We start from the raw sequence: 12,526 nt of genomic DNA on the forward strand, positions 1-12,526 counted from the left end.
TGCTTATGTACAAGAATTTGGGAAAAAAGACTCTTCTGGAACCTTTTCTCATGACGTATTAACCAACAACAAAAGAGATGAGGAATGCACGTTATTCAGAAATCTTATTTCTGTAAGGAAGAGCAAAGCACTAAAAACACAAAGGAAAATATTAAAAGCATGTAAAAGACAGATAATTATAGAAATGGAGACAAATTTATTTGAATGCTGAAAAGAAATCTAAAAACAGAGGGTTGCTTCCTCTAAACTAGCTTAAGAAGAAATAAGAATCGTTTAACTTTCTAGCCTTTGTGATTGAAACTTCCTAAACAATGACTTACCTAAAACTATGAATGGCACAAACTATGAAATGAGCAAAAAGCCCAATTCTTAAACCCTGAAATGATGCAATCAGTGTTCATGGAGGAGTGGATTTGTTTTACAAGTGGCGTTACAGCGTGAGGAATGTCTTGGTGATCCAAAAAAAGAGAGATCGGACTGGTGAGATGACATATTTATGGAAACCGTAGAAGTCTATGGAAACTGATGAGGCACAAAATCCTAGTTTGAAAAAAAGTACGTGCCACCATTCAGAAGTTGCTTCAATTTTTTAATAATTGAAATTTACGTGCACCAGCCAACTTGGACCCTTTGTTCTTCTTGAACTAAACTGTTTCTTGTAGCCTCATGTTTACTGAAGCCTAAAATTAGAACTGACAGCAATTCACTGCAACAAAGTGGGCTTCCTCCCCTGCCCGTCCGCCCGCAGCCCACGTCCCATTCATGCCCTAGAAATCCACTCATCTCTCGGTGGTCATCTGCCAAGAGAAGAAAAATAGGGCAGAGATGAGAATGTGTCGTTCAGGCAGGGGAGAGGAGGGCGAACCTGCTGGCTCACCCCTGGTGCCTCCCGTCAGATCCTCACCTCTGCACCGCTGGTCCTCGCTCTTGTCCTCCTCCGACACATCTGGCGCCTCCAACAGAAGCTGGTCCAGCACTTGCTTGCACTCTTGCAGTAGCGCAGCCACTGCCTTTTGATTATTCATGATGATTATCCTCCCTCAACGATGAATTGGGTGTCCCTGGGTCTACGGTGATCAATTACCTAGGAGAAGACATCGATCCTCCATAAAGGAGCCCCTTGAAGGCTGAAGTACCTGGCAAACAAAAGAGGGTGGAAGATGATTAACTGAAGCATCATTAATTATCTGTAAAACTCAAGCAGGGAGGGATAATAGGGCAAACCCATGAAAATACATGGCAACCCCTGAGGACTTGATTAGGGGAGTGTGTGAACTCGCTGCAGGGCCTGGGCTAGCGGGGCAGCACCTCGAAGGCATCAGCGTGCAGAAGGGAGAGGGTCCTGGTGCGGAGCCCCGTTATTCACGGTGATGTCACTGGAGTCACACGGGGCCAGATGAAATGAAAATACCCCATGATTTACATATCTTCTGCATACTTCCCATCAGTGCCTCTGTGTCCCACTCTTTTCCTCTCTGGAAGTCTACAGGAAGCATCTGATAACAGTTCTAATATTCTGGCACAAGCACATGGTAACATGAAGTTTACCACACTCGTAACTCCCCTGTACAGTATCTTCATGGTATTTAGCATGATATAATTTGGACCAACACAGGCAATGACAGATGCCAAATTTAAAGCTCTCACTGCCCATTAAAACAGAGGAGTGATATCTCAGAAAACCCAATATCCTAGATCTATCGTATGAATGGATCTATCATGTTGATGGATGGATCTACTTATATTGTCATTTAACATATACAGAGTTGAGAGATTTCTTCTATAAACGAGTGTGATATAAGGAGCTATTGCAATCAAGGTAATTTCAAGAACAAGATAACTTACTGACAGTACAAAAATGCCTGGCAAATAAATAGAAAAAGTTACTTGATTAACAAATCCACTTGTCTGTCTCCTCTTTATTAAAGCAGTACACTGTAAACAAAAGGAAGGAAATTATTCTGATTTTGCCAGAATGATAATGGAGTTGCTGTCTGGTTTAGACACTCCTGCAGGGCACACGGAATTTTATTACCAAAACAAGAGAGTCTGAAAAGGAAGAAAGTAACAGATGTACGGATGACTGACTCTAGCTCCTCTGTCTCCGAGTTTATCCATGCAATGAAATAGTCATTGAAAATATTAAAGCTGTGAATTATTGTGTTGGTGTTGGGCTTAAATGTGGTATCCAATGGTTTTACTTTAAAAAGTTGGTTTTGACTTTAAAATAGCAAGAAACTCTCTCTCTCTCTCTCTCTCTCTCTTTCTCTCTATCCTATGACTTAGCAAGGACATGAAAGATGAGCTAACTGTATAATCTAAATTTTGTATTTTTCATTTAAACCTTGCAGGTACACTTTACATGCTTTGGTGTTAAAACACACATGCACATACACGGAGTACACAGCTAGAACTGCCACAGTCAAGCTGTAGGATATTACTGCCTTGTTTCATTAAAAAAGATCATTTATTTCTTGGTGAAGAACAAAAACAGAGTTATTACAGATAAAGTTCCTGTTACTTGAAAGGGTATTCACACAAGGGAGGTAGTGAGGACTTATTCACCGGAAGTGACTTGGTACCATTTTTGCAGTAGCAGGTGCCAGTAGTGGCTTCCTGGCTCTGTGTCACATTTTGGTAATTCTTGTAACATTTCAAACTTTTTATTTATTATTATATCTGCTATGGTGATCTGTGATCAGTGATCTTTTGACATTATTGTTGTAACTGTTTTGCAGTACCAGGAACCACATTCGCAGAAGACAGCTAATTTAATCAATAAATGCTGTGTGTATTCCGACTGCTCCACTCACTGCCCATTTCCCTGTCTCTCTTCCTCCCTCGACCTCCCTCTTCCCTGAGACACAACAATATTGATATTAAGCCAGTTGCAATGTCCTTTAAGTGTTCAAGTGAAAGGAAGAGTCACACATCTCTTGTGTTAAATCAAAAGCTGGAGATGATTAAGCTTCGTGAGGAAGGCATGTCAACAGCCGAGGGAGGCCATAAGCTGGGCCTCTTGTGTCCAGCAGTTAGCCACGTTGTGAAGGTAAAGAAAATGTTCATGAAGGAAATTAAAAGTGCAATTCCAGCAAACACATGGATGATAAGAAAGCAAAACAGCCTTATTGCTGATGTGGAGATTAATGTTGTTTTTATGCCTGCTAACACAACATCCGTTCTACAGCCAAGGGTTCAAGGAGTTATTTTGACTTTCAAGTCTTATTATTTAAGCAATACATTTCAAATGGGGTGTGGTGGCTCATGCCTGTAATTCCAGTTATTGGAGTGGCCGAGGTGGGAGAATCACTTGAGTCCAGGAGTTCAAGGCTGCAGTGAGCTATGATGACACCAGTGTACTCTAGCCTGGGTGACAGAGCAAGACCTTGAAAGAAAGAAAAGAAAGAAAGAAAGAATGAAAGAAGGAAGGAAGGAGAGAAGGAAGGAAGGAAGGCAAGAAGGAAAGAAAGAAGGAAGGAGCGAAGGAAAGAAAGAAAGAAAGAAAGTGGGCCGGGCACGGTGGCTCACACCTGTAATCCTAGCTCTCTGGGAGGCCGAGGCGGGCGGATTGTTTGAGCTCAGGAGTTCGAGACCAGCCTGAGCAAGAGTGAGACCCCGTCTCTACTAAAAAGAGAAAGAAATTAATCGGACAACTAAAAATATATAGAAAAAATTAGCCAGGCATGGTGGCACATGTCTGTAGTCCCAGCTACTCGGGAGGCTGAGGCAGGAGCCCAGGAGTGTGAGGTTGCTGTGAGCTAGGCTGACGCCACGGCACTCACTCTAGCCTGGGCAACAGAGTGAGACTCTGTCTCAAAAAAAAAAAAAAAAAAAAAAAAAAAAAAAGGAAGGAGGGAAAGAAAAAGAAAGGAAGGAAGGAAGGAAGGAAAGAAGGAAAGAAAGAAAGAAGAAAGAAAGAAGGAAAGAAAGAAAGACATTTTTTTAAGTCTATAGCTGCCATAGATAGTAATTTCTCTGATGGATCTGGGCAAAGCAAATTGAAAACCTTCTGGAAAGGAATCACATTCTAGGTTCCATTAAGAACATTCATGATTCATGGGAGGAGATCAAAATATCAACATTACCAGAAGTTTGGAAGAAGTTGATTCCATCCCTTATAGATGACTTTGAGGGATTTAAGACTTCAGTGGTGGGAATAATTGCAGATGGGGTAGAAATAGCAAGAGAACTAGAGTCAAGAGTGGAGCTTGAAGGTGTCACTGGACTGCTGCTCATCTGTTCATGACAGAACTCGAACAGATGAGGAGTTGCTTCTTATGGATGAAGAAAGAAAATGGTTTCTTAAGATGGAATCTACTGCTGGTGAAGATGCTGGGAACATTGTTGAAATAACAAAGGATTTAGAATATTATATAAACTTAGTTGATAAAGCAGCAGCAGGGTTTGAGAGGATTGACTCCAATTTTGAAAGATGTTCTACTGTGGGTAAAATCTATCAAACAGCATCATATGCTACAGAAAAATCTTTCAGAAAAGGAAGTGTCAATCGATGTGGCAAACTTCATTGCTGACTTATTTTAAGAAATTGCCACGGCCACCCCACCCTTCAGAAACCACTGCACTGATCAGTGAGCAGCCATCCACACTGAGGCAAGACCCTTTGCCTGCAAAGATGACGATTTGCTGAAGCCTTAAATGATCATTAGCATTTGTAGCAATAAAATATTTTTTGTAATACATAATGCTATTATACATTTAATAGACTACAGTACAGTGTAAACATAACTTTTACATGCACTGGAAAACAAAAAAAAATTTATGTGACTTACTTTATTGTTGCTTTATTGCCGTGTTCTAGAACCAAAGTCTCTCCCTTTCGTCTAAGTGCCGGGACAGAGAGGTAAGACAGTGGTTCCATGAGGGCAAACAGCACGACCTGACCTAATCACTGGGGTAAAGCCAAGGCAGGTCAAGGGAGGCTTCCCTGAGGTTGCGATGCCTGAATTACGCTCTGAAAAAGAAGTGTGGCTTAGTGAAGTTAACACGGTGGAGAATGGCCTTACGTAGATGGAATAGGGAGGGAACGAAAGGGCGACACATTGGCTGATCTAGAGGTAAAAGGAGAAAGTGGACATGAGGTGAGGCTGGAGCGCTAAACTGGGATTGTGCAGGTGTGTGCCAGGTAAGGGATTATGTCTTGACTCTAAGAGTGATAGGAAACTACTGGTAGCAATAGGACCATGACCAGATTTGCATTTGAAAAAAATCACTGTTTTGACTGTAGTGCATATTGGGGTGGGGGCTTGGGGGGAGGTCGCTGTAGGTAGATCAGTTAGGTACTTACTGCAATAATCCAGGTGATAGATGTCAAGACTTTAAGCCAGAGTGGCAGTATTAGGGATATAGAGAACTGGACAGATTTGAGAGCTGTTTAGGGACTAAATGCCGTATTGGTGTTGGATGGATACGAGTGGTGTTAAGAATGAGTCCCAGGTTTCCGCCTCACCATAGCTCAAAACTGAATGCTACCATACTTTGAGACAGAGAACATAGAAAAAAATCTAGGAAAACATACAGATACATCTCCTATTTTGTATTTCTAGCTATGAAGATAGTGAGGAAGATAAATCATACTTCCCACAATAAGAAATCATATTTTAACCAAGAAAACAGTTTTTAAAAAGAAGAATAGATTTTGAAGATAATTAATGTTTAGTATGTGTGACTCCTCAAAATGTACTGAAGATACTTTTTATACTTTTTGAAAGTCATAGCATTTTCCCTTTTCCCTGTAGAATTCAGGGGAGACAATAGGAAGAAAATACTGTAACATGAGAAATGCTTTGGAATCCAACCATCTGTCCAGACTTGTGTGGCTCATTGTTAGGCATAACAGAGGCTGGAGCCCAGGAACTTTCCTTCAGGCAACAGTTCGGCTGGAAATTTTGGTAAACTTCATTTATAAAAGAATCTTTTTCAATTTCAGCACGTATCAATTTTGCTCTTCTGAACTGTGGCATTCTGTCAACTGCACATTGTTTGTGAAGTTGAATAATGGAAGTTTCCCAATATGGTCTGTAACCTATGGATTATTTCTTCTATTTTAACATCCCCCCTATATATTTTTTTCTTAAAAAAATAATAAAGGGCATAGGAAAAGCAATCAAACACACAAACAGATAACTCTAGAATAACATTAGATACCTAACACAGTTAGAATCATACACTCTAAGGCACACATGCCCACCCATAGCTAAATGGTCATGTGTTCATGGTTCTGTGTTTCATTTTGACATGTGAATTCTTCCGTTCTGTTGGTAACCAAGAATTTAGTTGAGTGGCTAAATTACAGGGTAATCCACAAATCAGCCATTATTAAAAATAAGAAAACCACTGAATTATTCAAAGACCCCAATTCTTTTGGCATCTGTCTTGGAGTCTTTTTCACTGGACAATTAGTACCTCTATTAGGGAGTGAGTCAGAGAAAATAAATGACTCCAAATGTATTCTATGGCCTATTGGCTGCCACCTCTGTTATAATCCACCAGCCAACTAGTCAGAATCCCCAAGCTAGAAGATGTGGGGAGGCATAAAGAAATATAAGAGATAGTCTATACTGTCAATGAGTTTACAATCTAACTAGAGGGAAAAGACACAAATACATTAAAAAATTAATTAACTATATAAGGCATATCATACACAACTGTATTTCAAAAGCTCCATTTAAATTATTTGTGTTTGAATACAATTAATGATTGGTTAGATTCATAAGCAAGCCCATGGAGCCTATTTAACTCATATGTACTTGGATAATTATTCTAAAAAGACTTTTTAAAATTTACATTCAAAATAAGTTATCACCTTGTTTCCATGGGAAAATGTATTCTGATCTCCAACGTATAACACCTAAAATATATTTCCCTAATCAGGCACTAGCAATGACAATCCAGCCTTTCCTACCTTTTCACCATCCTCTGAGCAACCCTGGAGACAAACCCTCACATACTGCCTCTTGCACTGATTGGCAGTAGACATGGAGACGCAAAAGGAGAAAGAGCAATCTGATGGGAGAGTAAGGCAAGTGTGAGGCTCAGAGAGGTATTTCTGGGTAACAGATAGTTGTTAGCCTTTTTTTTTTTTTTTTTTTTTTGAGACAGAGGCTCACTGTGTTGCCCAGGCTAGAGTGAGTGCCGTGGCGTCATCCTAGCTCACAGCAACCTCAAACTCCTGGGCTCAAGAGATCCTCCTGCCTCAGCCTCCTGAGTAGCTGGGACTACAGGCATGCACCACCATGCCCGGCTAATTTTTTCTATATATTTTTAGTTGTCCAATTAATTTCTTTCAAATTTTAGTAGAGACAGGGTCTCGCTCTTGCTCAGGCTGGTCTCGAACTCCTGAGCTCAAACAATCCGCCCGCCTCGGCCTCCCAGAGAGCTAGGATTACAGGCGTGAGCCACCGCCCCCGGCCAGTTGTTAGCCTTTTAAAACTGCATAAAAAGGGAGAAAGAGAAGGCAACTTCTAAGTCATCCAAGAACCTAAGAGAGTAGACTTCTATTTCTAGCAGTACTGAAGACTAACTGACCAACACACCCACTCAAAACAACTAAAAATGCTGGAAAACATTTTTTAAATCTCTATAATGTATCAATGAAATGACAAGAAAGCACTACTCGGAAAACAAAAACCGAATGAAAGCTGGAACCTGGAAAGCGAACGGCAGCACAAAGCTAGCTTTGGCCTTGAGCGTATTTGCCAAACTCTGCGAACCTCAGCTTTGGTTTTCGTTATCTTGGAGGATGGAAGGATAAAAAACAGAACCAAAGACCTATGGAAAGCAGGAAGTGAAGTGGAGACTGCCCCATTTCATAAAACTGAGATCCTTAAAGTTTGCCCCCTTTAGCGTAAGTGTGAGCTGAAAGTAGATCCTCATCCTCTTCCCTCATCTCCTGGGAATATTGTCTGTGGCAAAACATGCTGCTTCATGGAGGGGAATAAAAATTTTTCCCTTGAGAATTTGAAGCCACAAAGTCCACAAGACTTCTAACTGATAATTAATTTGAAATAAATTGTTTTAAAATGGCCTCAGGTTAGTAGTGTTCTCAGTCAACTGGTAGAATTAAACATAATCCTCTTTAAAGGAATCTGACTTCAATCCAAGCTTCAAAGAATTTCTACCTATAAAATACCAAGAAGTATGAGCTCCTGGTCAAATCTTACAAAATATATAAGGTAAAAAGAAATTATGAATGAAAGCAGAAAACAACAGAGGGTAAAATCAGATCCATAAAGATTTTAGATAATGGAATTACCAGATAAAGACTATAAAATATACATGTTTAATATATTTAAAGAGTTGAATGAGTGTGTTAAAAAATACAAGGAAACAGCAACAAACTGTAGAGAAGTTATAAGTGGATTGAATAAAAATCCAAATATAATTCCTAGAAATAAAATAATTAAAAATTTAAAATTCAGTGAATGATTTGCTAAAATATTAGCTCTAGCTGAAGACAGAATTTTTGAACTGGGTTATAAATCAGAATATATCACTAGAATTCAACAGAAAAAGACAGGGGTAGAAGATAAAAAAGAGAGGTTAAAGAAGCAAGAAATGATTGGAAGAAGTGGTCTCACAAATGTCTAATCAGAGTCTTAGATAGGGAGAAGACAAAGAAACAGAATAAATGTTTGGAGAGATATGATTGGGAACCTTTGGAGTAGGAGAAAGAAATGTAGCCATTTCTCCATATGCATAAGGGGCTGGTTGGTTCCAGGACCTACCTCAAATACCAAAATCCAAGGATTCTCAAGTCCCTTATATAAAATGATGTAGTATTTACATATACTCTTGTACACTTTAAATCAGCTCTGGATTATTTATAGTACAATGTAAATGCTATGGAAATAGTTGTTATACTCTATTTTTATTTGCGTTATTTTTATTGTTGTGTTGTTATTCTTTATTTTTTTCCTTTTCAAATATTTTCAATCTGAAGTTGGTTGAATCCAAGAATGTGGAACCTATGAATACAGAGGGCCAACTGTAATCAAAGTACCATGATCCTCAGGCAAGATGAATAAACAAATAATTATCCATATCTAGAAATATCAGAGTGAAACTAGGGAACATCAAAGACAAGGAAGATCTTTAAAGCAGCTAGAGAGAAAAGACAGATTACCTTCCAAGAAACAATAGTGGATTTATAGTTGGTTACCTAAAAGCAACAATGGAAACAAGAAGACAGTGAAAGGATATCTTCATTATGCTGGAGAAAAAATCCTGCAAAATAAAGATATTTTAAAATAAACATCAATAGATCCTTACTAAACAAATTTCTAAAGTATGTACTTTAGACAGAAGGAAAGTGATCACAGATGAAGGTCCTGAGATTCAAGGAGAAATAATAAGGAACAAAAATGGTAGATTATTGGCTGAATCTAAACAAACATTGATTGTATAAAGCTACAACAATAACAATGTATCAAAGAGATGTTTGCACTCCTGCGATCATGGCAGCATTATTCACAATAGCCAAGATAGGGATTCAACCTAGGTTTCCACCAATAGATGAATGGATAAAGAAAACGTGGTATGTATACACAATGGAATACTATTCAGTCTTTAAATAGAAGGAAATCTTGCTATTTGTAACAACATAGGTGAAGCAGAAGAACATTATGTTGAATGAAATAAGCTGCCTATGGAAAGACAAATGCCATATGATTTCACTTATATGTGAAATCTTAAAAAGTTGAACTCATAGAAGCAGAGAGTAGAGTGGTGGTTATTAAGGACTGAGGGGTAGAGGGTGGGGATTGGGAAGATGCTGATCACAGGATACAAAGTTTCAGTTAGACAGGAGAAATGAGCTCAATAGATCTAGTGTGCAACATGGTGACTATAGTTAATACTAATAACAATGTATTCTATGCTTGCAAATTGCTAAATGAGCAAATTTTAAATGTTCTCACCACAAAAAAATGATAAGCATGTAAGGTAATATATTTGTTAATTAGCTTGATTAAAAATTGCAATCAGAGCCTAAAAGTATCCCTAAGTAGAGAGAAAAGCAAACCCTTGGAAGCCCTTGAGACCACTTCTCAGAGGCAAGAGGCAGAGTGGAAAGAAAAAGCAATGAAGGAGCTAGAAGAATGGTATGGGAGACAGGACAAGCAGCTACAGAAAACAAAAGCAAACAACAGGGCAGAAGAAGAAGCCCTTGTAAATTATTGATGAGTCGTCCCAGGCACTGAATGGGAAAGGGTGGCCCCGGCTGGCTGTGTGACTTTAACCTCACGTCAAAGACATCTCCGGCAGGCACTCAGTCTTCCTCTCCCTCAAGCAGGCCCCTGGTGCACTGAAGAGCCATCCTGTGGAAACACTTCACCTGCAATATCTTAATCCTACTCAGTGAAACTGTTCACAGTAATTGGATTACGTTGAGTTCTTTTGGACCAAACCTTTTGTCTTTAGAGTTGATCATTGTTTGTGATTGCATGTTTCCTTCAACTGTGCCACAATGTATACGTATTTCAAACACCGTGTTGCGCACCGTAACTATGTACAATTTTGTCAACTAAAAAACCTCACAAAAAATAGAGAACATACACATACAAATACAAGCATCATCTAAGTCATGAGGAGAGTAAAGTTACAGTGTTTTAAGATCCGTGCATTGGTCAGGAGGAAGGGAGATACTAACTTTAGACTGTGATAAAGTTTCTAAGATAATCTCTGAAATAGTTGAAATAAAAGGTATAACTTTAAAACTAGTAGAAGGGAAAAAGGGAAAAAATACAAAATAACCCAAAAGAAAGCAGGAAAAATGGAAAAAAACAAAGGAGCATCAGGATAAATATGGTAAATATGACTTTAAATATATCAGTATTTCCAATAAATATAAATAAACTGAATGCTACAATTAAAAGATAAGATAGACTGGATTAAGAAATAGCTATGTGAATTTTGCTAAAGCATACGAATATAAGAAGGATACAGAAAGAAAATGAAAAGATGGAAGGAGAAATATTAGAAAATTACTATCTAAAAGATAGCTAGGGTAGTTATATTAATATTAGACAAAATAGACTTTAAGGTACAAAGCATTACTAGAGATAAAAAGATCACTTCATAATAATACATGGTTCAGTTCACCAAGAAGTTAAGTTCACCAGCAACTGTATAATAACATAGTATGAATCTAGTAATATAACTTAAATATACATGAGACAAAAATGGAAGGAAATATAAAGAAAAATATGCAAATATTTGCATAGTGGGAAAATATATCTCTCAGAAACTAATACACTAGCAGACCAAAAGAATGATTAATGATATAATAGATTGTATCAATACAATTAGCAAACTCGACCTAACAGATATTTATGAAACAATACTCCCAACAATTGAAGAATATACATTATTTTAAAGTGTACTTGGAACATTTACAAGAATTTAACACCTCCTGTGCCATAAAACAAATCTCAACACATTTCAAAAGATTAATATACAGATGGTATTGTATGACCAAAAAGCAATGAAGTTGGTAATCAGTAACAAAAAGATGACTAGGAAAAAACCCATATACATGAAAATTAAGAAACACAATTCTAAATAACTCATGGGTCAAAGCAGTAATCATTATGGAATTTAGAAAATATTATAATGGAGTGATAAATGCTACCTATTGAAACTTGTGGAATTCAATCAAAGTGAAATGTAGAAGGAAATTTATAGTTTAAATACTTACAGCAACAAAGAATGATGGAAAATTAATTAGGCAAGCTCACGTAACAAAGAAAATGAATAGGAAAAAGAATTTAAAGGCAAGTAGAAGAAGGGAAATAAAGAGTAGGAATTAATGAAATAAAAGTCATTCAATAAGTAGATCAAAAAAATATTAATTCCTTCAAAAGACCAATGAAATTGACAAACTGCTGGCAAACTGGATTGAGGGATAGAGGACAAATAAAGAAAGTGGGAATAAAAATTTGGGGAGGGGACATTACAGAAACTATAGATTTTAAAAAGCTAATAAGAGAATATTGGAAACACTGTATGCCAATAAATTTGAAAATTTTGATAAAATGAGAAATTCCTACAAAAATATAACTTGCTTAAGAAAATCATGAAGAAATAGAAATCTTGTATGGTCCTGTAATCTTAAAGAAATTTTATCAGTAGTTGAAAAATCTTCCTACAAAGAAAACACCAGAAATATATAGCTTTACCAACAAAATTTTATCAACAATTCAACAAACTGATACATCTAATCTTAGGCAAAATATCTTTTAAATTTGCAAAAATGGTTAGAAAATGTAATTTAATAAAAGTATGCCATTTACAATGACATAACATTTGCAAGGTATAATAAAAAAATATGAAGTATCTAAGAATAATTCTAATAAAAATGTACAAGACTTCCAGAGAGGAAATTATAAAAGTTACTTAATTGAAAGACATTTAAGATAACCTAAATACATGAGGAGATATTCCATGTTTGTGGCCTGGAAAACTCAATATTATTAAGATATCAATTTCCCCTGAATTAATCTGTAACTCA

At 37.4% G+C, this 12,526-nt stretch overlaps 1 protein-coding gene across 1 annotated transcript in view; it reads right to left on the reverse strand.

The window, feature by feature from the left end:
• The window catches only part of ALPK1 (alpha-kinase 1), an 85,862-nt gene that overhangs the window by 43,594 nt on the left and 29,742 nt on the right, over positions 1-12,526 (reverse strand). The window contains exon 3 of the mRNA XM_012655076.1: positions 905-1,136. Coding sequence (XP_012510530.1) covers positions 905-1,025 — 121 coding nt within the window. The 5' untranslated portion in view covers positions 1,026-1,136. The remainder of the gene's footprint in view (positions 1-904; positions 1,137-12,526) is intronic.

The sequence above is a fragment of the Propithecus coquereli genome, unplaced genomic scaffold (assembly GCF_000956105.1).
Source record: "Propithecus coquereli isolate 6110/MARCELLA unplaced genomic scaffold, Pcoq_1.0 Scaffold46, whole genome shotgun sequence".
Lineage (NCBI taxonomy): Eukaryota > Metazoa > Chordata > Mammalia > Primates > Indriidae > Propithecus > Propithecus coquereli.